Genomic DNA, 27,877 nt, shown 5'->3' with positions numbered 1-27,877 from the left:
ACCAAAGCCGCAGGGCTGGAACCACTGACGGCCCAGATAACTGGAGAGGGCCGAGGCCCTTGGCAGCTCCCCAGGACCCTATGGGGGGTGGCTGACGACCCTGTCGCTGCAGCCAGGCAGGAGTAGGAGGTGGAACCTGCTGGCTTCCGCTGCGTTCATAGCTCACACCTTGAGCCTGGTGCTTCACTTGTTTAACTTTGCAATGTTGCTTCCTGCCTGTGGGGCTTGGCCGTTTTCCCTTCCCAGCCAAACCCTACCCATGGACTGAGCCGTGGGGCAGGACAGCAGCACAGCAGGGCTAACGCCACCCCTCCCCCAGGCCGAATCCTGCCAACAGCCCTGCCTAGGCCAGAATGGAGGGGTGCGCGGCTCATGACACAGTGCCGAGAGCTCCCACGGGGCCCTGTGAGGCCAGAGATCCCCCAACACGGGGGCAGATGGGCCCCTGCCCTGAGCACTAGGGGCAGGGAGATGCTCTCCCGTGCGAGCAGAGGTTGTGGTGTGAGCCCCCCACGCAGCTGAGAACGGAGAGAGCAGGCGAGACACGAGCAGGAGGCTGAGCGGAGGTTTGACGTTTATTTGCTGCAGACCCTCAGCGCTAGTTTACAAGGCCGTGGCAAAAAACCAAAGAGTTAGAATCAGACTAAAAAACCCTGAAATGCTGCCCGCCCTGCCAGAGAGGCCTCTGCACAGAACTTCAACAAATACAAAATAACCTGAAAGGAGAAAACTATACAGACTATGTACACCTCTGATAAATAGACTAATACTGCTGTGGGGCCTCTCTCCAGACCCAGTGCATTAGGGCAGGGGGCCGCGCCGGCTGGGGGACCAGGCTGCTGGACCTTGGGCAGCTGCCAGAGGAACCCTGTGCCCCAGACTAGCCTCTCCTTCAGCCCCTGGGAGCAGCTGTCTTCCAGGCAGGTTCCAGGCCACTCATCTCCCTTCCCATGGGTTTCACAGCCCCCTCATTCCCGAACCCCAGCTTGCACTAGCAGCAGGACCTGGGACACCCTCACCAGCCCAACCCCTCCCTGCCTGGAGGCTGGGGAGTTCCCTCTGCAGGAAGCTGTGCATCCCCTCTCATGACACCTGGGCAAACCCAGCCCTGCTGCTCCAGTGTGCCTGGGATGTCGCTGAGCCCTTCGGCTGCTCCCTGAGCTCCGCTCGTAGCCCACGAGGCCCAGTGGTGCCAGCTCCAGGAATAGGCCGGAGCAGGAGGCTGCCTGCTGGCAGCTTGGCACTGCTGCGTGGCACTGGGCACCTGTGGAAGCTATGGCTACATAAGGGCGCCATGATGGTTTTTGGACCCTTGGCCTCCCCTTCCCAGAACCTCTGTGCCCGTCTGCTCCCATCTCTAACGAGCCCAGCTGCCCCGTGCGTCCCAGAACTCATTGGACTCTCCAAGGAGCCCAGGTCAGACCGGTGCCCTCTAGAACGAGGGTAGGTGGGTGGGCAAGGCACATGGGCTCCCCTTGGCTCACGTCGTGCTCACACCCAAGTGCCTCCTCCCTCCCCACTCAGCGATTCCACCCCCCTCCCAAGCGAAACGCCTGCTGCTGAACGGCCCAGCACCAACTGAGCAATGACAGACAGAACACGCCCGAAGTGCTTCCAAACAAGTGCCCAGCTCAGCCCATGGCCCCCGCAGCTTCCTCCCCCAGGGGAATTAGCAGAGGCAGGGGTATAGTACACATGGGCAGACAGCAGTCGAGCCGGAGGCAGCCCCAGGCTTGGGCAGGGCTCCCAGAGCTCCCATCACATCTGCCCTGCCCCTCCCCACGCAGGCTGCCCAAGGCTGACAGGTGCCTTTGCCCCCATACCCATCCCCCCCCCCCCCCCAGAGATCACATGCTGCCGGCCTCAGGGGCTCCAGCTGGGGCATCGCTGACAAATCCTCCTTGAGCTCCTTGCAGGTGAAGTGTCTCACTCGCAGACGGCTCTGGCCCTCTCCCCCAGGCCATCCGGACCTGGGCTAGGGCCTGAAGACGGCTCCCTGGGAAGGGAGCCCAGAAGGGAGCTGCCAGCCCCAAACTCCTGCTCATCTCGCAAGGAGGCTGCTGTGCCGATGACGACCGTAGCTGCAGGCTCATCACTGTGGCCCTAGGACCCTCCCAGCCCCCCCCAAACTCCTGCCCACCCCCCAATGGTAAAGAAATTGCAAAAGCTGAAGCTAGTCCCTGGGAATTCAGGCTGGGCTGGGCTGCAGGAGAGGCCCTTGCCTGGCAACCTGCTCTCTCCATCTCCAGGGGAGGGGAGCCTCTCGCTGCCTGGGAACGCTGACCTCGCTCAGCTGGCCCAGGCCGCTAATGTCTCTTCATGGAGGACACTTTCTTCTTCCTCGCCGCCAGCATCTCATAGAAGGGGTCCCTGCTGATCGCTGCCCTGGGCAGGGAGAAAGGACGTGTAAATGGGAGACCCAAGAGACCAGGGAAATCCCAGGTCATTCCTGTCCCCAGTGGGGAAGTGTGCTCTGGCAGCAAAGGAACTGACCAGGATCCAGGAGATCTAGGCTCTGCCCCAGACTCTGGGGAACCTTGGGCAGGTCTTGGGAGAATGTATGCAGGTCACCCGGGTACCACGGCCCGGCCAGTGCAGCACCCTCCCTCTGCAGGGGCAGCTCAGAGAACCTGGCCCAGTGCCCAGGCGGTACCCCCCTGCCACGGGGGCGAGGCAGTAACACTCACTTGATGCACTTCATCCACTCTTCCTTCTCCTCGGGGGTGGGGGCCGAGATGCGATACACCGTGTGGTTCCCCTCCACCACCCGCCCGTCTGCCTCCGTCTTACAGGCCTTGATCACTTGGTCTTTGTTGTCCGGGATGTAAAGCTCAAAGCAGTTCTGAGAAGGAAGGAGACCCTTTAGCAGCAGCCTCCAGCCAGGCACATGGGACCTGCCCCTGCCGATCAGGGGTCCTGGGGCCGTGCCTGGGGAGGGGCAGGCCCTGGGAGTCCCGTCCAGTTACAGCCTGGGAACGTCACCCCCTTGGGCGAACTACTAAGTGTGCAACAAGAAATGCTTCTACTGCAATCACTATATTGCAGCTGCCCAGTCCAGAGCCTGCCCCAGAGCTGAGTGCTGGAGACGGGGGGGCGGAGGGGGGGCACGGACGGATGGCCCATCCTCCGCCAGGGAAGGATTGGGCATCTGGAGCCAAATCAGTGAGCAGGTCTGAATGAGCGACACCAATGCTGCCCTGAAGCCAACTGCCCCCACTAACAGCCCCCGCCCCAGGTGCCTGGTCATGAGGGGAGAATGCTGCAGCCCCAGGCTCTCTCCTTGCCCGGCTGGGCCCAGGCCGACATTCACACTACATCCCCCAAGGGCTTCTGCTGGAGAAATGCACACAGCCAAGTAAGGAGAAACTTCCCAGCTGGAAATTCCCCCTCCCACCACGGGCAGGGGCCATGCAGAGACTCACGGGCTTTTTGGAGTCCTCCACCTCGCGGATGCTCAGGTTCTCCAAGGGGATGATGCCACGCGGCTCCTTATCCTGCAGGAAGCCAAGCAGAGAGGGAAGACGTTAGCCACAGAGCTGTGGGGGCCCACTGACATCCAGATCTGCTCCAAGGGCGCGGCTCCAGCCCTGGCCAGCCACTGGCTGCCCCCCAGGAGCAGGGCTGTGAGGGGAGGAAGTTGGCTGCCCCACAGCCTTAGCCAGCCATATAAAAATTCCCCCGCCCTGTGCCACTAAAAGGGAGCCCCTCAATTCTGGGGGTGCAGCCACCTACTGCTAGAGTGGAGCAGCCCAGGGCAGCTAAGTGGAGCCCCATTGTCTCCCATGGCCCCAGGGCTAGGAACATTCCTGCTAACCACACCCAGCTCGGGCCTGGCACTCGCAGCCTCTCCCAGCATCAGCTGAGCTCCATGACCCTGCGCAGGTGGAGGGGAGGGGGGCACTCACCGTCGTGTACTCGAAGTAGTAAAGGCAGTTGTCGGTCAGAATGAACCAGCGTCTCTTCCACGTCTTCACCCTGCCCCCTGCCAAGTAAAGAGAGGCGCGGTTGACACAACACCCACCCCCAAGCCCCCGGGGTGGGGGGCCGGCTCACGAGCACATCTAGACTATGGCAGAGCTAGAGCCCACGGACGAGAACAGACAGAACAAACAAGCGTCTCGCAGAGCGTGGAGCCAGGGCACAAGCAGCGTGAGCCAGCCCCGCTCGGTGACTGCATGGGGCCAGCGTAGCAGAACAGGCAGCACAAAGCCACGGTGGCCGGACGCGAGCGGCAGTGAGAAGCGAATCGAGGAGCTGGAGCTGGGGGCAAGGGCTGATCTGACAGCCAGACGGTTCGGAGACGCGCCGCACTGGGAACTTGTTTCTGTACGGCACGGACACAGAGCGGCCCACGCTGGCCCCATTTCTGGGGTTTTCAGGCCCGTCGCAATGTGTCAGCCCAGGGTTTCTGGAATTTGGGTTTGTGGCTGTTTCACTCCAGAAGTTTCGAAATAGGAAACTCGCCCTGAAACGAAATGTGCGGCTCCGCACAGCTCCATCCCCGAACCCAGGGTCAGACGACATGTCAGGAGAGCCAGGCCCAGGGGAACCCACACTCCTGAGTCAGGCTGCCCACCCCAACCTCATCTCCCCGGGGACCCAGCCCCCTTTAGTCAGGGCAGGAATGACCCATTGTGGGCCAGGGGGAAGGTGCCGACGGCCTGGAGAGCAAATGCCCTGGCAGCAACAGGGCAAGCTGCCCCTGCCAAGGTGCCCTGGAGTGGGGTGAGATGGAGCTCAGCCTCCAAGGTGAGGGGGCCAGCGGGGCCAGCCTGGGGTGCTTTGTGACAGACAGGTGCCCTGATAGGAACTGCACACCACTCCCTTCTGCCCACCAAGAGCTGGTGCTCCCTGCTGACGGGGGCTGGATTGGACCCAGCACCCCAGGGGGAAAGGCCCTGGATCACATCCCACAACAAGCCAGCCAGTCTTTTGGAGAGGCTCGATGCTTCTGCCAAGGGCTGTTTAGATTAGATAAAAAATAGAGAGCAAAGTCACTGCTGGGCCCAGCCCAGTGGCCAGCCTGGGCTTCTGGTCCGGGAAATCCGGGGCTTTAAGGGGAGCTGAGAAGACTTCACCTGCCAGGGTCGAGCCAGGGCCTCGGACGTCACTGGCTTGGTGAGGAGATGAGGGTAGAGGCAAGGAGTAGGGCGGCTGCCTCTGCCTAGGAGCCAGTGGGTGAGGAACGGGTCCACAACTGCCATGTCTGCACAGAGACGCAGAGCACCCGGGGCCCCAAACACTGCTGGGACTCCTGGGGATGGAGGCCTGGCCCAGCCTCTCACGTTGGGATCCCCATGCCCTGCGCGGCGAGGACTCCTGGACTGATCGTGGGTGTTGGGTCCCCCTTGGTCAGCACTGGGCAGCAATAGCAAAGCTACCCGGCTCTCCACCAGCCCGGGGAAGCAGGTGCTGATTCTGGGAGGAGTGGAGGAGGAAGCTCTGCTCACAGACAGGGACCCCCAGGAGCAGACGCTGCCCAGCCCTGCACAGAGACCTGGACTCTCAGCAGAAACAACACAAGCAGACAGTTCCAGTCAGCACCTGGGACAGTCCCCAGGGAACTCATGGGCCCCCCCAACACGCGCCAGGGGTCCTGAGCCCTGCTGGCAGCAGGCTGAGGGCTGCTCCCCTGGCTCCCCGCAATCCGCATGGCTGGTCCAGGAAAAGGAGGATTCAATTTCCCAGCTGCAACTAGAGCCCTGGAAACGACCTCCCTTTGCCACTCGCAGCGGGGGGCACTGCACTGGCTCTGAGGACAAGAGCACCCCAAAGCCAGGCCACCTGGCCCTTGAGGCCTCGCGACCACCAGTGCAAGAGGTGTGGACACAGGGCTGCAGCAGCTGCCCCCTCACACGCTGCCGGATGCGCTGAGCCACCCCGAACATCTCCCGACACGTCCCTCAAATGGGAGCTGGCATGTGAGCGCAGAGAGGCTGGGCTCCACCCGGGGGCTGTGGAGTCCCCAGGACCATGGCCCAGAGCTGGGGCTGGGCTCAGACCTGCAGACTCGGGAGGGACTGACTGGGTTTGAGTTATGGAAGGCCACTGCCACAGCCCAGCCAAGCGGGGAGAGGGGCTGCCAGGGGTCACGCAGGGCCCGAAGCGGAAGACTCCCTGCCCTCAGCCCAGGATGCAGAGCGTGGGGGCGAGTTCCCCAGGGACTGCGGTCGGTTAGCAGCAGCAGCGGCAGCAATGAGACGATCACCAGCAATTCCACCCAAAAGAAAAGAAATGGAGGAAGCACTTTGCCACACCCCAGCAGCCAGAGCAGAGCGAGGGAGGGGGTTGCGGGAGGGAGTGGGGGTACGTACCTCCTGGAGTTTGGGGCAAGGAAAGGAAGAGCCAAAATCATGGAAACATACAAATGAGGGAGAAAAGAAAATTAAAACAAAGAAATTAACCCCGCCCTCGCCCTGGTGCAGCCAGTGCTGCACGTCGTGTTGGCCAGGAGGGGGCACTGCCGCGGCCATCAGCTGCTAGAGCAGTGGGGACAGGTGCCATGGAGCTGGCCACAGGGGACCGGGCGGCTGTGTGCTGGCCTGGCAAATAGGAGTGGTACCTGCAGCCAGGCCCATGCCCGGCACGGCCAGCAGGCGCCTGACTCGCGCCCTGGGAGCTCTGCTGGTTCACGGCCCTGCGTGGGCAGAGCTGCAGGCAGCACCCCAGCTGCAAACAGCCGGCGCGTGGGACTGCTGGGCCTAGACAGGGGCTTGTTTGGGGCCCATTCACCCAGTGAGTCGCTCGGCAGGCAGGGCCCTTTACCTGTCCTGCAGTGGTTTGCTGCAGAGCCACCCAGCGGCTGGAGGCCAGTGGGTTTCGAGCTCAGACAGACGGGGGTAGATGGCCTGAGCTCAGTGTCTGGGACAGGATACCAATGCCAGGGCTTGTGGCCGAGGTACTCTGCTGCTGTCTATGGAGAGCCCATGTGGGGACGTGGCCCTTCCCCCATCCCATCGCGACAGGCTGGGGAACGAAGGATCCCCTGAACCCTGGAGAGTGGGAGGGGATCCCTGTCAACGCCCAGCCCAGGCTTGTGCGGGCCCAAGGGCAGGTTGGGCACCCCTGCTCTAGGCACGTCTGTGTGCGTGGCAGGCCCTCTCCTGCTACCGACGGGGCTGGCAACAAGGCAGAGAGATGTTAGAGGGTAGAGTCCGAACCACAGCAAGAGCCCCAGGGAAAAGCCTCCAGATGGAGTCAGCTCCTGCCAGGGCCTGTCGGGTCTCTGCAGCCCCAGCTCCTGACCGGGGCACAGACAAGAAAACCCCAACATAGCTACTGAAACGAAGAAACCCATGAGCCGGGACGGTCACGCAGCTGGGGAGGGGCTGTTGGTGCCGTGGGGAGCTACAGCCGGGGCGCGGGGATGCCATGCATGTTGCCTGCATGTGGAGCCAGGATGTGCAAGGTGATGATGCTCTGGGGAGGATGTGCCAGGAACCAGGCTGTGGCTTGGAGGAGATGCACACAGCCTGGGGCAGCTCGCAGTTCGCCTTCTGAGTGAGTGTGGCGGGAGGCACTCCAGCAGGATGTAGCCAAGATGCTGGGCGCCGTCACCAGCCCCCAACCAGCCCCTCCCTGCCAGTACTGCAGCCCGCCGGACCTCCGCAGCCCTCCCTCTCAGGACCGCAGCCCCCAGGAACCTCCCCATCCCTTCCCCCCAGCACTGCAGTCCCCAGAACTTCCCCTCCCTCCCAGCACCGCTGCCCCCGGGACTTCCCAGCCCTCCCCGAGCACCACAGCCCCCGGGACCGTCCCCTATCCCTCCCACACTGCCGGCACCATGGGAAACTCTCCCCCAGCACTGCAGCCCCCAGGACTTTCCCTTCCCCTTCCTCCCAGCACTACCGACCACGGGACCTCCCCTGCCTGCCAGCACCACATCCCGCAGGATCGCCCCATCCCGTCCCACACGGTCACCAGAAAGTGAGGCTGGATTCCGGGGGAGACCCGGCCAGCCTTGCTGAAGGCCAGCAGTGCTGCACAGTGCCACCGAGGGCAAGGTGGGGCCGACTGGGGCTCCATTACCGGGGAAAGTGCCTTGGGGAGGCTGCAGAGCTGGGGCCAGGACATGCAGCTTTCCCGGCAGCTGAGCCGCAGAGCTGGCTGCCCGTCGCTAGTGCCCCTGAGCAGGGGCTCAAGAGGCTGCAGGCACATTCCTGCGGGCATGCTCGGCTCCCGGGGGCGAAGCACTCACCGAGTTTCAGCAGCCAGCCCTCGCGGTCGGGGTTGAAGAAGGTGTGGGTGAGGTCGTTGCCGTCGTCCTCGGGGATTTTGAAGGGCTCGTTCTTTATGCTCTCGTAGAGATTCTGGCACAGAGAGAAGCACACGAGGGTCAAATCCAGGGCGCAGCTCCCCGGGGCCAATGAGCCCCAGCCCCAGGTGCCAGCCAAGGCAGTACCCCCCGGCCTGCCTCACCCTGAGCAGCTCCTCCGGCAGGTCGCCCCCGTCGTTGATGCCGCGGTTCATGGCAATGAAGCGCTCTACCGTGGGCTTGTCCTTGACGTTGGGGTTGTGCAGGCTGGTGTTCAGCATGATGATGGCGAAGGAGAGGACGTAGCAGGTGTCTGCAGGGCACAGAGAAGTGGGTCAGCTGGGCCCTGGGCAGGCCAGGCACACGGTGAAGGGCAGAGAGGCCAGGCTGGGAGCAGTCCCCAGGCTCATTCCTGGCAGACGCGGCCACACCGGGCCTGCAGCCCAAACCCAGCCTCCACTCCCACCCCGGGCCCCCAGGGCAGCGCAGACCCCATCCCCAGCAGCATGGGGGGGCGGGGTCAGAGCCAGCGATCAGGCAGACCTCTTCTGCTCTCTCCGGGGACCTCTGGGTTTGGAGTTGGCCTGGCAACGAGGGACTCTGGTGCGGCCTGAGGACCGTCCGTCAGAGTGCCCTGCCCTGTGGGGAGTGCTGTTACCTGTGGACTGAAAGACGCCGGGATTGCATTGACAGTACCGCTGGGCAAACGCCTCCATCATCCGATCGATCTTCTGCGCCTCGCCCGGCAGGCGGAAACTCCACAGGAACTGCCTGTGGGACGGGGTGGGTATCAGCTGTGCAGGGAGCGGTCTCCCCAGGAATGGGGCGCATGGCCTCGGAGTCCTTCCTCCCCCATCTCGGGCTGACACCCCACAAGGGCAGGGGACAATCCCCACCAGACCAGCCCGGGGCACCCAGCCAGGGCTCACCCATGCGCACGGGGATGGGGAGACAGGTGCCCGAGGTGATGGCTCAGCCCCCGCGCGCACACTCACCGCAGTGCTTGCACCAGGTTGAGGTCAGTGAATTCGTGCAGCTCCACGAAGGCGTGCAGGACCTGGATGTTAAACTCGTCTCTGCCGGGACAAAGGCAGAGCCCAGGGGCCCGAGTCATGGCTGCACCACACCCTCAGATCGCACTCTGCCCCACCCTGCCCCAGACTCTCAGTCCTCCCCAGGGTCGTGGGCTGCAGTAGCACCCTCACCCCTCGGGGGCAGCCCTGGCCCAGCCCTAGACAGAGTGAGCAAGGAGGAGAACAGGTACAGCCCCACCCCCAGGCCTAGGTTACACATTTGGGTCTCCCATAAGTCTTGAGGGCTGCCCATGCCTGCCGGGCCTGGAGCCCAGCACCAAGCCAGGGGACAGGTTATGGGCACTGGCACCAGCTGCTTATTTCAGGGGCCTGGTAGCTGCACCGTCTCCTCCGCCCCCCCGACCGTGCATGGTGCAGGCGGGGTCTGGAGCGGGGCCCTGCCACCTCTGTGCAGCGCTAGGGGATGCCAGCAGGATGCCGGCGCTGCCAGTAGCTAGCGGCTCCTTTGCCTTCACCCCTGCACGCTGCATGCCCTCCGCTCCAGCAACCACCACACGCCCCTCCCACTGCTGCCACGGCCACAGGACCCGCGGGCAGATGGGAACTGCCAGCCCCCTGTCCTTGCTCTGGCAGCAGCCAATCCCTGGCGCCCTAGCCCAGCCTCGTCGCCCCATCCCATCAGACACTGGGGGGAGATTCCTCCCTGCCCCCTGCAGTGATCAGCTGGTGCCCTGGCCACAGATGCCACCACCCTGGCCAGCAGCTGGTACCTCTCGCCCAGGTAGTCGCCAATGGCCGTCTTGTTGAGCCCCTCCCCCTTGTAGAGGAACTGGGCGATGTCCTCGCAGGTGTTCTTCAGCAGGTCGTTCTCAATCAGGAACTGGATCCCCTGGGAAGGCGGAAGAACAAGGCCTGTGACTCCAGCTCAGGACTGCCGGGCACTGCCTCGAGGGGCACAGCCGAGCCCGTGCCAGGAGGCTCCTTGGCATCCCCATCACCAGCCCAGCACAGGGAGCCCTTGTGAGCAACCGGCCGGAGCCCTCTGGGTGCAGGAGGCTGCCCCCTGCCATGGGTCCCATCACCCAGGAAGCCACCCTTCCAAGGGAGCCCGGGAATCCAGCAGTGCTCCAGCCCCCATGGGACTGGGGCCCTAGGTAAGAGCGATGGGAAGGGGACCCCGGAGACAGAAGCAGTGCAACAGTGAGAAGTCCCTTCTGTGTATGGGGTCCCCCATCCCCAGACCCTTCCATTCTGTCCAGTACGTGGTGCCCCCAAATCCCAATGTGGAGCATGGCCTGGAACGTGTCCCAGCGACCCGGGGAGGCTGCGTTTGCAATGCCTGGACCCCAAGCTGAACGGGGCAGGAACCACCACCCTCCCCTGGTGCTGTGATTGCAGCTCTGCGTCTCTGCCTGCAGCCCAGCCCCTGGGGCATTGCCCTTACCTTTTTGGGGTCCATGTTGAACTTCTTCCTGCCCATTGCCACTTGCTTGTTCCTCTGCATGGTTTTCCTAGAACGCACAAAGGCCAGCTCTGAACTCCGGGAGTGGCCAGGCTCCCGGCCTGGGGCTCCCGGCCTTGGAGAGGCAAGCGTTCGGCAGCCAGAGCAGACTCCCTGTGCCAGCCTGCGGCCTCTTCTCAAGCCCAGAGAGACCCATGTGAGCCCCACCGGGGCGGAGTAGGAACCCCCTGCTCTCTGCGCCTGGAGGCTGCAGCCCCTGAACGCGGCACGAGCTAGAGCCCAGGGCACCAGGCCATTTAAAGAGCTGTTTTGGGGGGAGGTTCTCAGAGCCCTCAGCCCCTCATTGTTAAAGGATCCCACGGCATGCCAGGAAAACCAGGAGGCAGGCCCTGCCCCAAAGAACTGCAGGCCTGCCCCGGGCCTGGTGCATGGAGGGGCAGAGGGCCCAGTGCAGACACAGCCCGGGGACCAGAAGGGGCTTTGTGCAGACCAAGTGCCAGGTGACTGCTCCCGTCTGGCCCCGCACTCTGCTCTTGGGGGTGGATGGGGACTTGGGGGCCTGGGAGCTCTGGCCCTGCAGGCTGCAGCTTCGCAGGGTGACTCCAGGGGGAGGGGAACCCTGACGTGAGGGTGATTGGAAGTGACGCTGCAAGTCAGTTTCCATTGGCCATCAGGGCTCCCTAATCCCGCGCTGGCACCGTCTGCACCAGCTCAGAATAACAAAGGCAGACAGTCTCCAAGGCCAGACAGAGGGGCTGGGCAGTGGGAAAAACAGGGCCATTTGGAGCAGCGGATCAGACCGGAGATCCCGTTACCGTATTAAGGAATAAGATGCGGCCTGGGAATTCCAGCCTGCGCCGGCGCTCATGGGACTTTGGCCTCCTTAGCCAACACCCCTCCCTCAGCCGGCAGCCAGGCTGGGGTTACGCTGGGCCGAGAGCCCGAGAAACTCCCGGCTCGTCCCTGCACCCACCGGGCACAGCTAAGGCTGCCGGTGCTCAGGCTCCCCTGGGGCCTTGCTCCCCCCGCACGGACTGGGCCCAAGAACAGCCTGCGGCTCAGGGGCAGGGTGCACAGCGCCAGGCAGCTGGAGGCCGCTCCCCCTCTCGCTCAGCAGCCGGGTCACGGGCAGGACTCACCTCTCTTCCGTGGATCCCAGGTTCTCAATCTCATTGGTCACTTCTGCTATCTCATCTCTCAGCCGCTAAGAGAGACCGAGACACACGTGGTGAGGGGGGAACAGGGACAATCTCACCACCTCCCCCAGCGCCCCTCCAGCCCCCTCAATCCAGGAGCTCTCACCCCATAACTCACCCACCCTCCCAAGCCCCAGGGTGGGGATATTGCCCAATTCGAGAGGGGAATGACCTGTCCAGGGTCACACAGCCAGCAATAGGACCCAGGAGCCCTGAAGCCTGGGTCCCTGCTCCGAGCCTAAGGCCAGCACTCCCTGGGGCGGTGCACCCGGAACCAGGCTCTGCGTTGTTCTGCCAGGACAAGCCCAGACAGACAGGCAAGGGACACAGACCGTGCCAGATACAGCCCAAGGTTAACTGTGCCAGCCAAGTCAAGAACCTCCCCGCACCCGCCCAGACAGAAGGGCAGCCTTGACCCTCCCCAAAGAGGGCCAACTGAGGTGAGTGCCAAGACCAGAGCAGCCCGGAGACCCCAGCGAGCCCCTCGTCTAACTCCCCCTCCCTGAGGTGCAGTGCTGCAACCCAGCAAGCCCGTGGCAGCGCTCAGCTAGTGAACGGGGAGCCGGCAGCACTGCGGGCGCTAATCTCCAAGCAGCACCAAGGCGCTCTGCTCCCACAGGAAGGAAGAGGCCCAGAGGTTAACGTAATTACGCTCTAATCCTTTTAGTTCATGCCCAGCATATGGCGGTAATTAGACTCCGCTGCCTTAATCACTGACATGATTGACGAGTGTCCCAGATGGGCCCCAGCACCCCACCCAGCAACCAGAACTCCATGGGGCAAAGGCCTGGCCTGACCCAGCAGCCCCCAATCGCCCCCTGGCTGCACCACAGGACGCAGCCAGCACCTGGGCCTTCGGGAGGGGTCATAGGTCATCAGAAAAGGCACCAATGTGAAATAAGGAAAAAGCAAGGAACCCGAAAGCCTAGCATCCCTTAAGAGAGGAGAACAGACTGGGAGAGGGGCCCTGCCAGGGAGGGGGCAGCAGCAGCCCCCAGTGCCAGGACACCCCATGAGATCAGTGCAACCAACCTAAGGACTGGCCCCCACCCAGCCCCCAGCAGGCAGCTGTAGGGAGAAGGGGACATCTCTGGGAAAGACAGCGCCGTGCACTGCCAATGGGGGGGGGGGCATAGCCAGGACAGGCTCCTGGCCTGCTCCACTCTGCCCCCAGCACCCGGCTTCAGCCTCCTCGACTTACTTCCCTTTGGCTCCAGTGCTCTGCCCCAGAAACGTCAGGGGAAGAGCTGCTCTGGGGAGGGGAGGGGGATGGTACGTGAGCTGGGAGCTGCTCCCAGCCGGCCAGCCCGGCTTTGAGAATGATCCGTTCCCTGACGGCACTGGCTAGGGGCCCCCGGGCTGAGGCTGGAGGGGCAGGTGACAGGGCCCTTCTCCCAGGTTGAGAGGAGAGCGCCAGTGACCATGCTGCAGTGCCCGGGGAGAACACCCCCAGAGCAAGGGTGCTGTTCTGGAGATGGGGTGGAGGGGACACTGACTCCTCACTTCTTCCGCTCATGGCCCTCACCGGTTTGCGCTGGGCAACGGGAGGCCGGTGCCAATGAGCTAACAGAGCCATGCCCCGTTGAGCACACAGCGTGAGAGCTGGGCATGGGATAGCGTCCATGGAGCAGAGGGCATTGGGGGGGGGAGAGAGAGAGAGAAATGAAGCCAGGAGACAAGTGCCGCAAGTCTCCCGTCCTCCCCTGTCTCGGGGGGCCGGGGGGAGCTCCCCATCACGGCCACAAGCCACAGCGACCTGACAAGCCCGGGCGAGAACGGGGAAGGCCACAGCGAGGTGATGCTCACACAGGGAGCTACGACGGCTAATTGGGCCCTTCAGCAACTTCTCTCCGCCCCCGGCAGCAGCAGTGCAGAGAAACGCCCTGCACACTGATGTGCCGTGACACTGTCCCTCTCCCGCGGCGACGGTGCTGAGGAAGAAGGGCTGCTGAGAGCAGAGCGTCTGGGGCGGGAAGGGGAGAGGAATACCAGGCCAGCCGCAAAGCTCGACATGGCGATGGGGAAAGCGTCCCAGGCTCTGGCCCGGCCTGGCCCGGCCCACAGCGCATCTCAGAAGGAAGGGCACCGGCGGATAATTCCAGGTCTGAGCGGAGCTGGGCTCCTCTCCAGCACCTTCCACCCCTTGGCCTCCCGCCCCCTCACCTGTATGTCGGCCAGCAGCTCCTGCTTGCGGCGACGGATGTTCTCCAGCTCCTGGCACTCCTCTGGGGTCAGGTCGCTGGGGACTGCGAGGGGAGAGGAGAGAGGGTTAGGCCTGGCACATGCACCCTCCTGAGCCCTGCGCTGCCCAAGCGGGGAGCTCCCCAGTCCTGCCTAGCAAGCAGCGCTCCCCAGGGGCTACCACCACCCACTCTGCCCCCAGCAGCCTGACTCCTGACTACAGGTTGGGGTCTGCACTGCCTGCCCCCTTTTCCGGGGCTGAACCTGGCTTTGCTGCTGGCCTTCCCAGGGCCCTGCTCGGGCACCTGCAGGCAGAGAACAGCCGTGCTGGACCATGGGGAGAGCTGAGTGAACACCGCACGCCAGGTCTGGCCTCAAACCTGCCTTCAGCCAAAGGGCACGTCTGGGGGCTACTCCCACCTCAGGAGCCTCCCACAACCCACCCAGAAACTCAACCTCCTCCTCCCGGCCACAGCCCCCTGCACCCAGAAGGCAGTTCCCGGGCAAGCCAGCAAAGGGAACACAGCACCCCTTTCACAGGGGCCTGCAGGAGCAGGGGTCCTCTGGATGTCAGCTCATCCAGGCCCTTAGGTGGGCCCTGCAGCCAGGAATATCTGCGTCCATGGGCCACGGCCCCTTCCCCTGGGATCCCTGCCCTTTCCAGGCCCCAGACAGCAGGGTGGCGGGGCACGCTGGGAGCTCCACCCCAGGAGCGCGAGTGTCCTTCACATTCCACACTCCTTCCCACCAAGCCAGCGCTGGCGGAGGGGGGCTCCCGCCTGGCTTGACCCTGCCAGATTCCTGCTGATTCAGCAGCCTGGGACGGAGCAGCGAGCTCTGCCCAGGGCCTGCCACCAGCCAAGTAAACGCAGGGAGAGCGGCTGCAAAGGGCCAGCTGGCCAACCCCCCCCCCCCCGCCCTCAATCAACAGGGCCACGTGAGGCCAAGACCAGGGAACTGGCTCAACCCTTTTTAGACAGAAAGCAGGCACTGCAGAAGGTCCCTCCCCCTCCACACACACTCCAAGGGGGGCCAGGGATCCTGCCCTGGGCAGAGATTAACTGGGAGCCCAGCCCAGGGGCTGTCTCAGAGAGCAGAGCGCTCCTGACACAAGGGCCCATTGTGCCGCCTGAAGAGACAAACCAAACAACAAGGGAAGCTGCGTTGTGTTGCTTTGCAGTTTTTAACATGCGGGCAGGAGCCCAAAGGAGCCCATGCTGCATACAAAGGAGACAACTCTTCGAGGGAGAGGCAGGGCCCTGTCCTGGGGGCCGGGTCACGCGCCAGCCCACCACTACCCCAGGGAGGATGGGAAGAGCAACAAATGCCATGAAGTCAAGTGACTTCCCTTGTGCAGCCCTCCTGCCGCAGGGACATGGGACCCAGGCGCTTGTGCCCCCCAGCAGCAGAGTGGGGGAGGGATTTCTCACACCTGGAATAACCCCCGAGGGCGGCTCAGGGCACCAGCCATTGGGCTCCCAGCAGCAGCCCAGCCCAGGGAGAGCACTGCCACCCACGGCACAGATCCAGCACAACTTGCCTGAAGAGCAGGGGGCCCACCTGGGTGCTGCCTGCTCCATCTCCCCTGCCCTCGGCTCCAGGCTGCGTTTCAGTCCCCCCACATTTAGTTCCCCCCAACTTGTGGAGCAGAAGGAGCATGGCAGTGCCATCTCAGTCCCCACTATCCCTCACACAGTCTGGGAAACTGAGTCACGGAGAGGGAAGTGACCCTGTCCAAGGCCTCACAAGTCAGTAGCAGCGCTGAGAATAGAACCCAGGTGTCCTGGTTCCCATTCCTGTCCTAGCCCGCAGACAAGGTTCCCTAGCATTGTCCCTCCTGAAGAGGGAGCACCAGGCAAGTCCTGCAGGAAGCTACCATTTCAGCCAGCAAATCGCATGCATTACGACTGGCTGGGCCTCTCCCCACTTGTGGGATGAGTGTGCCAGTGCCCAGCTCATTCAGAGCAGATCCCTCTACAGAGAGGGGAGGGCTGTGCGAAGACCCCCCCTCCAATGTGTCCTTCCTGCCCAGGGAGTCTCCCCAGGGGATGCTGGTATCTCACTATCTCTGCACCAGCCGCCCCCCACCCACATCCCAGCTCCTCTCCCCTTGCCAGGTAGCCCGTCCAGAGCTCAGGGAAAACCACCTGCAGGATCCAAGGAGCTGCATGCCCAGCGGCCATCCCAGTGGGTCATGGCCAGCCCGGCTCTGGCGATGTGCCCCCCCAAGGGCCCCACTCCCATTCCTATGGCCCCTCACCCTCTGCCCGGGCTGGGGGAGCGCCTGGCAGGCTGCCGTGTCCCTGCAGCTCACGGGGCGCCGCTGACAGGTGCTGCTGTTTGAGCGCCCCCCACCCACAGGCTGTTCTGGGTGGGGGTAGCCTACAGCGCCCCTGCCCCATTGCAAGTGCCAGGCCAACCCTGGGGCCCCCCGTACCCCAACCCGCCGGGATCGGGCTCTAGGCAGCGAGGCAGGGCCAGGGGGCCCCGCTCAGCCCCGTCCAGCCGCACCGGGGCAGGGCCCAGGACCGAGAATAGGAGGGGGGCGGTACAGGGGGAGCCCCTCAGCGCCCCCCCCCCCCCAGGACCCGAACTCCGTGTAAACGCCCCTGCCACCAGCCCAGCCCCCATCAGAGCGCGTCCCGCCCCCGCGCAGCGACGGGCTGTGCCCGGCCAGGGACCCCAAGGGCGGAGCGGCCACGCCGGGACCCCCCCCGGCCCGGAGCGCGGCGTGGGGCAGCCCCCCCCCCGGTCCCGATCCCGGGCCGCCCCCGCTCACCGGCCCGCACCATCCCATCGGCCCCGGCTCCCGCGGCAGCGGCCTCCCCGGCCCCTCCCCACCGGTGCGAGCCCCGCCCGGCCCAGCGTTAACCCCCGGCTGGCCGGGGCCGGAGCCCGAGCCCGGCTCCCTCTCCCCGTCCCCCTCCGCCGCCCCAGCCGGGCTGGGACCTGCCCCCCGGGGTGCGCTCGGACAGGGGCGGCCCCCGCAGGAGCCAGCCCGGGGGCCGCAGTGGGGCGGCCACAACCCCCCTTGCACCATTGCACATGCCCGGGACAGGGCAAAGCCTCCGCCCGCCTCCCGCTGCGGGCACCGCCCAGCAAACAGCTGTCCGCTCACCCCGTGCCCGGGCAGCACTCCTCGGCCGCCAGCTCCTTGCCGTCCTACTGCAGGGACTGACTGCTCCTGTCCCCAGCAGTGAGCAGCAAACCCCCCTTGAACTCCTCTGGGCCATTCCTCTCTCCCGGCCCTTGTCTCCACATTGTCTCTTTACAATTCCAGGGGATTCAGAGGCACCGTTTTCTTGTAGAGTTGCCCTATTGCTGTAACAGCTGCATGTGTTCCCCATGGCATTCGAGTGGTAGCCATCGTTTCAACCGTGTTTCTCGGTTACTGGCCTGCCGTTCCCTAGCAGCTTGAAAAATACCCCAAACATTTACAACTCTCCAATTCTGTAGGGTCAAGTCCAGCCCCTGCTGTCACATAGCTCCATAGATTCCGAGTGCCGGTGGGACCATTGTGACCATCTAGTCTGACCTCCTGCTAACACGGGCCAGAGACCTGCCCCAAACAATGCCTAGAGCAGAGCTGTTCGAGAAACATCCCATCCTGATGGAAAGAATGGCCAGTGAGGGAGACTCCACCATAACACTTGTAAACTGTTCCAATCGTTAATTACCCTCCCTGGTAAAAACGTACTCCTTAGTCCAGTGCCAAAGACAGAGCTAAAATCGCCTCTCGGCTCCTACCCGAGAGTCCCGTTTATGCATCCCAGGATCGCATTAGTCCTTTGGCTATAGCGGCACACTGGGAGCTCACGTTCAGTGGATTATCCACCACAGCCCCCTAGTCTTTTTCAGTCACTGCTTCCCATCCCTGTCAGCATGGCCTACCTCCTTTGTTCCTAGAGGCATACATTTACATTTAGCCATATTGAAATGCATATTGTTTACTCACACCGAGCTTACCAAGTGATCCAGATTGCTCTGAATCAGAGACCTGTCTTCTTCGTTATTTACCACTCCCCCAAGGTTTGTGTCATCTGTAAACTATCCATGGGGATTTGGGGATCTCTTTCAGGTCAGTGGGACCACGTACTGAGCCCTGTGGGTCCTCACTAGGAACATGCCGGCTCAATGGAGAGTCCCCATTTTGAGACCTGTGGCCATCTTTCAATCCAATTAGTGTGTGCCAGCTAATTGTTCTTAAATGTAACCCAGGCCATATTCCCCTACTTAGGCTGTTTGCCCCCAGTACTACTATTAGGAGGCTGTTCCAGAACCTCCCTCCTCTATCGGCTAGAAACCGTCTTCTACTTTCTAGCCTAAAAGTATTCGTGGACAGTTTGTCCCCATTTGTTCTGGTGCCAGCATTGTCCTTTAGCATCAACAGCGTCTCGCTCTCCCTGGGGTTTACCCCCAACGTGTTTAGAGAGAGCAATCCGATCCCCTCTGAGCCTTCACTTGGCTAGGCTGAACAAGCCAGGCTCCTTTAGTCTCCTCTGGTCAGCTCGGCTCTCCACTCCCCCGCTCATCCTAGGAGACCTTCTCTGCACCTGCTCCAGTCTGAATTCAGCTTTCTGGAGGTGGAGGGACCAGAAGTGCACACGGTATTGAAGGTGAGATCTTGCCAGTGCCTTGTACAATGGCATTAATCCTTCCCTATCTGTACTGGAAATACTGAGCGCATACATCCTAGGATCGCATTTACCTTTCTCACAGCCACAACACATCGGCAGCTCATAGGCCCCCTGTGATAGATCAGCACACCCAGGTCTTGCCGCCTGTCATTACCAACTAATGAGCCCCTGGCACAGAGATACTAATAAGAACTTCTGCTAAGTGCATGACCTTGCACTATTAAATTTCATCCCATTTCTATTACTTCAGGCCTCGAAGTCAGGCAATGTCATTAAAATTAGCAGCTAGTCTACAGAAAGAATTGGATACCTGTTAGTAGCACCTCCTCTTTTGTCATCTCTGGCTTTATTATTATAATTATTTATACTGTGGGGTGCCTAGAGGCACCAGTCACAGATCAGGACCTGTTGTGCTAGGCACAGTACAAACAGAACACAAAGACAGCCTTGCCCAGATCACCAGAGAAGAGCAGGTCTCTCTCCCCAGCATCCTCTATGATGAAGACCAATACAAAGAAATCACTAAGTGTCTCTGCAATGTCCTTACCCTCCTCCCTTTAGTCCCTGGCAGTCAAATTTCCTGCAGGCTTTCTGCTGCTGACATATTTAAAGAATTATTTGTTCTTCTTCCTTTTACAGTTTACTCTCAAATCCTTCTTTGCTGTCCTAATTTCTATGGGATGTTCTCCATCATGGCCTAGGGACTTTCTAGTGCCATCCCTAGGACTGGACTTCTGCTTTCTGAAGGACCAGCCCCCGTTGGCTGCAGGACTCTCCTGTCCCAGGCCCTTTAAGCCTGGTGCTTTGACTACACGGCTTCCTCTTTCCATTGGGCCAGACACGCCACTCGGGCAGCTCCAGTCACTTCACCTCTCCAGACTCAGCATGGAAATTTCCTCACTTCTGATGATGGGGCCTTTTTGACTAGCTTCCCCTTTCCTGGAACTCCCCCTTCTAAAGGTCAGTGCCACCAGCTTTTGGTCTGATCCCTCCACATTTGACTGGATCGATTCCGCACATTACCAGCCCCAGGGATGTAAAAATCCCCAGGCAGGCCCTCAAAGTTAGAAGACTGTCTTAAAAAGCATGTGGCATTTTTAGGAAGTGGGGGGCAGTTCTCTGCCCCGTGGTCTGAGGTTTCTGGGCGCACTCAGGTCATGCTTTCGAGCTTCTCCACAAACAGCTAGAAACATTGATCCAAAATAAAGCAGAGGCTCTCACCTAATCACAGAGCTGGAATTGGAGCGTTAAGGCCACCACCAAACACCATGAGACTTGCAATAACGTCACCTGAGTTGGCATCACCAGACCCCCGCCCCCAAGGATGCTGAATGTGGTCACAGTGACTTCTTAGCTCAGCTACAGACCCGATCAGCCCTTCCTGTAGATTACAGCCACAGCTTCCCACACATCAGTGACACGGACACTGGCATTGCCATGACACCCCACACCCCGAACAGAGGAAATGGAGAAATGGTCTGAGGTAAACAGGATGAAGTTTAACAAAGACAAATGCAAAGTGCTCCACTTAGGAAGAAAAAATCAGTTTCACACATACAGAATGGGAAGAGACTGTCTAGGAAGGAGTACGGCAGAAAGGGATCTAGGGGTTATAGTGGACCACAAGCTAAATCTGAGTCAACAGTGTGATGCTGTTGCAAAAAAAGCAAATGATTCTGGGATGTATTAACAGGTGTGTTGTGAGCAAGACACGAGAAGTCATTCTTCCGCTCTACTCTGTGCTGGTTAGGCCTCAGCTGGAGTATTGTGTCCAGTTCTGGGCACCGCATTTTAAAAAAGATGTGGAGAAATTGGAAAGGGTCCAGAGAAGAGCAACAAGAATGATTAAAGGTCTTGAGAACATGACCTATGAAGGAAGGCTGAAAGAATTGGGTTTGTTTAGTTTGGAAAAGAGAAGACTAAGAGGGGACATGATAGCAGTTTTCAGGTATTTAAAAGGGTGTCATAATGGGGAGGGAGAAAACTTGTTCACCTTAGCCTCTAAGGATAGAACAAGAAGCAATGGGTTTAAACTGCAGCAAGGGAGGTCTAGGTTGGACATTAGGAAAAAGTTCCTAACTGTCAGGGTGGTTAAACACTGGAATAAATTGCCTAGGGAGGTTGTGGAATCTCCATCTCTGGAGATATTTAAGAGTAGGTTAGATAAATGTCTATCAGGGATGGTCTAGACAGTATTTGGTCCTGCCATGCGGGCAGGGGACTGGACTCTATGACCTCTCGAGGTCCCTTCCAGTCCTAGAATCTATGAATAACCGTTCGAACCCAAAGCTCCTCCCCCAAAGAGACACGAGACAGGACCTGCAGAAAGCACGGCTGTCTGTGCTACCCACTTCACGTGCAAGGTGCTCCGATACCACGGTGATGGGTGGCAAAGAAACCCCCAGAACACAGCACACCAGGGCTCAGGACTGCGGTTATGTCAAGGGCCAGGCACCCTAGCTTGGCTGTAGCCACACAACCGTCCTTCCTCACCTCTATTCTCAAAGCCGCCCTGCCCAGGGCTTAGCACATTATAGGAAAGCGGGTCTCCCCCGCCCCTTGGCTGCCACCAGCCAGCACTGAGTCTTCTAGTGCTCACGACCCCTTGTGTCGCTTTGCGGTGCCACTCCCACGTGGAGTCGTGCACAGGTGGGGTGCGGAGCCCCGCTTACTGCTAGGCCACTGAGCAGCCAGGCGCAGACAGCAGCATGGAGCCTTTGGGGAGGGACGGAAATTCATACCACTAACACACCCGGCGCTTGGAGGACAAGGTAGCTAGGAGAGCTGGCACGAAGGAATCGCTGGCACACCCCAAGCACTACAGGGTTCCAGCCAGCCCACTGCTCTCCAGGCATTGCCAGGGAGACCGCCCAGGCGAGGGAACAAACAGGCAGGCAGGGGACTGTGGGAGAGAAGGGCCCAGGCAGGCAGCCATCATGGCCCGAGGAATCTCCATTCCACTGCCCAGCTGCCCAGAGATCCCTGGCCACCCTGAGACGGCAACGGGGCACCGCCAGGCGAAAGGGGCCCGGGTACAACAGACGGGAAGGAGTGCTGGGCACAACGAGACCTCTGCTGCCAGCTCGTCCCAGCCTACGGGGTTGGGGCAGGCCCAGAATGGCTGGGCTCTGGGGCCCCCGTCAGGCTGGGCAGTGGGAGCTGAGACTGCAGATAGCAGCGCTGCTGCACGGAGGGTAAACAGGCTCGTGACACAGACCTGCCGGGGTCAGCATCAGGAAAGGTGAAGAGGGGACCTCCCCCGGCATGGAGCCCCAGGTGTCTGCGCAGCGGGGCAGCCTGTTTACACAGGGCTGGCAGGTCCCCCACGGTGCCTGCGCCCTTCAGCGCTCATCCTCTGTCCTGAGTGGAGGCGACTCTCAGGAGCTGAGTCAGTTACAGGCTCATCCCGTCAGAGAGTCCAGAGGCAAAAGGCAGAGAGGAGAAGGGAAGCCCGGGGGAGATCTAACCACACCAGCCCTCCCAGGCCCTGGGCACAGAGAGATGGAGGGGGCCATTTCCCACTGTCCAGCTAAACTCTCCCCCCTTCCCCAGGGCAGACCAGACAGGACATCAAACTGCTGAGGCTGCATGGGACCTTATCCCAACCTGGACAGTATCGACTGCACAAGGACTCAGGAGTCCTAGCTGGGTCCCCCCAGCACGCCTCCCCCGCATTTTCCCAGCTACAATGAGAAGCTCAGGTCTAGAACTCCAGCTCCCAGCAGCCTGTGGGGACAGGTGGGGAAGCCCCACGATGGAGGAGGGGTGGGTGTGGGGGCCTTCACTGCCCTGACACCCACAGGGGCCGCCATTTGGCTGGGCCAGAGCCCATGTTTCAGCTGAGACAGTGACTCAGTCCAGGTGCCGCCCAATGGGGCAGCTTGGCCTGGGCCAGCGCCCCATGCCAGGGAAGGGCAGCTGGCCCTGGGTCTCAGGGTAGTGCAGCAGCGCGCCATTCCCAATGGACCCAGCCACAGGCCGCTGAGTCAGGCCAGCCCTGCTGCAGCAATGGCCGCTGCTCCCCGCCAGGCCATGGCTCGGGGCAGGACAGACCCCAGCGGCTGCGCTAGGCTCGGGAGCAGGACTTGGCTGGCAGCAGCAGGAGGAGTGCAGAGTAGCTGGGGCACGGGGGTGGGGGTATTCGGGGTTGGCCCCCTCCCCTTGCAATGCCAAGAGCAAGGGAACACTCCTGAAGTGACGGGGTCAGCTCCCTCCCCCCCCCCCGGCCTAGAGCAATCCCACTGCCTCCACCAACAGCACAGCCCTGTCCTCCTCCCACCTTTAGGAGTGGGCCTTCTTCCTGGAGGGGGTCACCACTAAAGCCACCCACCCAAGGAGCCAAGCGAGGCCGCCGCTGGGAAGGGGGTAAGCAGAGACCCACAGGGAGGCGCCAGTGACTGGCTCTTCCCTTTGACGTTGGCCGAGACGTGGACAGGCGCTGCAGTGATTCTGCATAAAGCTGAGCCCAGCTCTGAGCAGAGGGAGCCAGCTAGGACCAGTGCCCATCTGAACCAGCCCCACAGGGCTAAAGGGGGCATTTCCCCAGGCCAGAGCAGCGCCCCTTCCTCCTGACACATCCAGGCTGAAGGAGACCCCCTCTCCCCCAGAGCACTGTGTCAGACAGTGTCGCTGCCCCCAGACTGCAGGCTCAGGAACAGGGGCAGTGCAGCAGCCTATAAGAATCCCTCCCAGAGGGACTGAGCCCACAGTGCCCCAGTCCTGGCACAATTCTATGGGATTCAGCCTCCAGAAACATGCACAAGATCTCACTGCCCAGCTCACATTCCACCCTTTAGAGAGGTGCCATCCCCACGTGCCACCCCTACTTTATTCCTGTGGAGACCAGGGTTCAAGTGTCCAAGATTAGAATAGCCAGGGGCTGGGGTCAGAGTTAAGGGGCCTGGGGAGAGCTGAGAGGCTCAGGGTCAAGATAGCCAGGGCTGAGGGTCAGAGTTAAGGGGCATGGGCACAGCTGAGAGGCTCAGGGTCAGGATAGCCAGGGCTGGGGGTCAGAGTTAAGGGGCATGGGCAGAGCTGAGAGGCTCAGGGTCAGAGTTAAGGGGCATGGGCAGAGCTGAGAGGCTCAGGGTCAGGATAGCCAGGGCTGGGGGTCAGAGTTAAGGGGCATTGGCAGAGCTAGGCATTGCTGGTTAGGCACAAGGTCCCTCTGTCACTGAACAGGGTTTGCCAGTCTCGCTGCATAATGCGTTGGGGGGGGGGGCGCGGGGGCAGCTGAGCCCATCAGCAGCCGAGAGCTCTGCTGGAAGCTCTGGGAATTGCTGCCACCCCACCCTCTGCTCTGTACCCTGGCAGATCCTGATGGGCACCTGTTCAAAGGGACCCATCCCCCCCCCCAAGATTCAAGGCGAAGGGGGCCTGGGAGGGGAACTTGCAGAGAGCAGGGGCCAAGCCCCACCCCATCCCAAACAGCTTGGGAAGGAGGGCCTGTGGGACTTGTTTACTCCACTTGCAGTTTGCCCAGCACCCTCCCAGCTGCCTGGAAGCTTCGGGGCAAGCAGCAGCATGACCTGGAGACGCACTGGAGCCTGCAGCTGGGAGGGACCCAGGGACGCCTTCTCCCAGGGAGCAGCACCCTTAACCCTTCACTGGGAGGGAGAGCAGAGACCCAGCTCCCGACAAGCTGCCCATGCGCTGCCTTGGCCGGCAAACCAGGAACAGCCATGCAGAGTCTCTGTGAGCCCATGGGTCAGTGTGGTTACTACGGGGGCAGGCAGCGCCCCATGGAGCTACCCTCTGGGGCAGGGGAGAGCACAATCCACAGGGGCTGATGCGGTGAGGGGATTGGGGCAGGGCTCGGATGGCCTAGTCAGAGTCCCTGTGCTCTCCCATTCTCCAGCATATGAGAGAGGTGGGATCATTGCTTCCTTAGCACCCAGGGCATGGGCGGAGCTGGGTGCATTGGGCAGTGCCAGCCAGGCACCGCTACAGCGCTGACTATGGCCTACGGGGAGGGCTGGACTCAGGCCCAGCGTGCATTTGGGGGCAGGAGCAGAAATCCCTGGAGAGGAGGGACCCAGGAGTGCCCCCATCACCTCCCCAACAGCCCACCCATTAACACTACTCAGAGAAGTGGGGCTTGGATGTACCCCAAACTCCTACCTGAGCCACAAAGCCATATGGGGGGCTGCAGAGACACCCTCCAGAACGTAGAGCAAACTACCCCCACCCTGCCGACTCACCGCTCCCCTCCTCTGTCCTGAGGACCATCCTGGCCAGCGCTCCTGCAGGGCCTGTCCTGTGGCCTGTTCTGTCCTCGGCTCCCGCACTAGGTTGCTCCACCAGGCCAAGCGGGGTGGGACACCTGCAGTTCACGGGACTTCCTGGAATGACTCACAGTCGCTCTGAGCCAGTGATCTGTCAGCCGGATGGGCAGGCGTCATCCGGAGCTACAGTACCAACACCCTGTTCCTGCCGTCAGCAGCCATTAACCCCTCTGCTCCCAGCCCCAGCTCGGCACACAGCGCTCGGAGCCACAACTCCGGCCCAGGCACTGCCCCAAGACACGCCAACCCGGCCCATGGCGTTTGCCTCAGACCCTGGGCTGGGCTGGAGGGCACCATTCCTGCCCTGCCGTGGCCACCCTGGACTTTCCTACCCCCAGGATCTGGGGCAAATGCTCTGCCCTGTCACATGGGCCCCAGGCAACAGCAGCGTTGCCCACCCCAGACAGCCGGGTCCAGGGCTTCAGACTGCGTCTCTGGAGGATCGGAAATCCAAACCTCCCTTGGGGGCCCAGCAGGCCTGGTGGGTGGGTAGGGGGACAGTTTTGGACCTAGGGGCTGGGGGTGCCAAGGACACCGCTGGGACGTGAGAGATTTCGAAGCGTCCAACAGCCGTGTCCCCTCAGACGGCTCCTAATACCCCCAGCTCAGACCCTCAGATGCAAAGCACTGTGGAGAACAGCAGCCAAGCCCCAGGCCTGCCAGCCCTAGGGGCCCTGCTTTCCCCTGCCACAGGAGCCAGAGACCTGGCTTGAGGCCAACCTTGGCACAGATCCCCTCCCCCTGGGCTTCCCCACCCTTCCCACTGCCTTGGGGTTCCCTCTCCCAGTTCAGCTCCTAGCCACAGCCCTGGCAGGTCACTGCTGCTGCTCTGGACACTCGCCAGGCCCTCCCAGAGCCCCTCTCCCTGCATCTCTCCAGTGAGGAGGGGCTCACAGGGGAGTGCAGCACCCCGGCGAGTTGGGGCCACAGCGGGGACTGACTTCTCCCTGCTCTGGGACATCAGGCCTCTGCACACGCAGCTGTATCTTCTTCAGGGCCAGGTCTCGCTTGCTGGCCCCAGGCACTGCCCTCTGTCCAGTGGCTGTTCCAACACCTCGCCTGCCAGCCCGTCTCCCTACATCCCCTCCTGTCGTCCTGCTGCTCCCGGGCTGCTGGCAGACCCTCCCATTAGCATTGCTGGCTTTCATCCCCTCGCACAGCTCATTAACAGACCAGGCCCAGGCCGATGCCAGCAGGACCCGCTGGACATGGCCTAGGGCTAGTAAGGCAATTAACTGGCTGCATCCCTAGGTAGCATTGCCGGCTCCTGCTCCCGCACTGTCCCCTGCCGAGCCAGGACCATGGCCTCTCTCGCCAGGGACAGACAGCGGGCCTCAGGGCAAGAGGCCAGATCCCGCGGGCCCCCCCCCCCCCCCCACGGGAGAGACATGCCAGTCACAGGGCCCCACCTTGGCCTGTGCTGCCCTCTGCTGGCTACACAGGAACATGGGCGCTGCCAGCCTGGTTCAGCCCAGGGCCCGTCCTGCGGCAGGCAGGCGTGGGGTGACCTGCTCCAGGGATGGTTCTTCCCACGCTGCCTTGGAAGCTGGCCCACATCACGAAGCAGGAGGGTTTGTCCTGTCCCACCGGCCTGGTTATTTTACATATCATTGATTGTCAGCTATGTCCCCGCTTTCCCGAACCCTGCTGAGCACCGGCCTCGGCACGTCTCATGGCAACCAGGGCTGCTGCTGGGTTCAGGGACAAACCCATCGCAGGGCTGGGCTCTCCAGCGCACCAGCAAAACCCACCTATGCCGCGAGTCCCTGCCCAGGGCCAGCGCACGGCCCGGGGGGAGCTCACCACCATCCCATGGACACTGTGGGGCTCGGGGCAGCTTGGCACTCCGCACTCATACTACAGAAGGCCAACCCAGCTCACAGGGCAGGACCCCGGCCAAGCACAGGCTGCACCAGGAGCACTCCCCGCGAGCCGGGGTCCCACTTGAAGGCAACTGGCTTAAGACAAAAAGCAAAACCATTCCTATTGGTTGTGACACTGCCCGCCCCAAAGCCAGGCTCAGAACCCCTCCTCCACACCAAGCCCAGGCACACACTGTCCCAGGCCTCCGCAAGGGGCACAGCACTGCCCTGCTGTTCGGTAACGCGGAACTGGAAAAGCAGTGCCAGGACTGGCCAGGGCCAACAGTGTTTGTGGAGCCATTTGTTGGGACAGCAGAACTCAACCTGTGACACCCTGCGAGCGGCTGACGGGACCGAGTGCAGCAGGGCTTGGCCCCTCCTTTCCCTGGTAGATATGCTGGAGGGTAGGGATCGGATACAGAGGGACCTAGACAAATGAGAGGATTGGGCCAAAAGAAACCTGATGAGGTTCAACAAGGACAAGTGCAGAGTCCTGCGCTTAGGACGGAAGAATCTTATGCACTGTTACAGACCAGGGACCGAATGGCTAGGCAGCAGTTCTGCAAAAAGGACCTAGGGGTCACAGTGGACGAGAAGCTGGATATGAGTCAACAGTGTGCCCTTGTTGCCAAGAAGGCAAATGGCATTTTGGGCTGTATAAGTGGGAACATTGCCAGCAGATTGAGGGACATGATCATTCCCCTCTATTCGACATTGGTGAGGCCTCATCTGGAATACTGTGTCCAGATTTGGGCCCCACACTACAAGAAGGATGTGGAAAAATTGGAAAGAGTCCAGCGGAGGGCAACAAAAATGATTAGGGGGCTGGAGCACATGACTTATGAGGAGAGGCTGAGGGAACTGGGATTGTTTAGTCTCCAGAAGAGAAGAATGAGGGGGGATTTGATAGCTGCCTTCAACTACCTGAAGGGGGGTTCCAAAGAGGATGGAGCTCGGCTGTTCTCAG

The 27,877-nt window shown here is 61.7% G+C and overlaps 1 protein-coding gene across 5 annotated transcripts in view; it reads right to left on the bottom strand.

Annotated features, from left to right (window-relative positions):
• Positions 1–557: 557 nt before the first annotated feature.
• Positions 558–27,877, bottom strand: part of CYTH1 (cytohesin 1) — a 40,190-nt gene continuing 12,870 nt past the window's right edge. The window contains exons 1-13 of one of the 5 annotated variants that reach the window (XM_034789850.1): positions 24,965–25,122; positions 14,110–14,192; positions 11,890–11,954; positions 10,733–10,799; positions 10,059–10,177; positions 9,250–9,330; positions 8,913–9,025; positions 8,419–8,567; positions 8,197–8,309; positions 3,906–3,984; positions 3,423–3,494; positions 2,688–2,842; positions 558–2,385 (exon numbers count right to left, since the gene is read on the bottom strand). In XM_034789850.1, the coding sequence (XP_034645741.1) occupies positions 2,307–2,385; positions 2,688–2,842; positions 3,423–3,494; positions 3,906–3,984; positions 8,197–8,309; positions 8,419–8,567; positions 8,913–9,025; positions 9,250–9,330; positions 10,059–10,177; positions 10,733–10,799; positions 11,890–11,954; positions 14,110–14,192; positions 24,965–24,992 (1,203 nt within the window). In that variant the 5' untranslated portion in view covers positions 24,993–25,122 and the 3' untranslated portion in view covers positions 558–2,306. Of the gene's footprint in view, positions 2,386–2,687; positions 2,843–3,422; positions 3,495–3,905; positions 3,985–8,196; positions 8,310–8,418; positions 8,568–8,912; positions 9,026–9,249; positions 9,331–10,058; positions 10,178–10,732; positions 10,800–11,889; positions 11,955–14,109; positions 14,193–14,656; positions 14,986–16,906; positions 16,966–24,964; positions 25,123–27,877 lie in introns of those variants that run through there. The other 4 variants (XM_034789852.1, XM_034789853.1, XM_034789851.1 and 1 more) reach the window with 4 other exon arrangements.

Source organism: Trachemys scripta, chromosome 14, assembly GCF_013100865.1.
Source record: "Trachemys scripta elegans isolate TJP31775 chromosome 14, CAS_Tse_1.0, whole genome shotgun sequence".
In the NCBI taxonomy this organism is placed as follows: domain Eukaryota; kingdom Metazoa; phylum Chordata; order Testudines; family Emydidae; genus Trachemys; species Trachemys scripta.
This window is presented reverse-complemented; position numbering and strand designations above follow the sequence as displayed.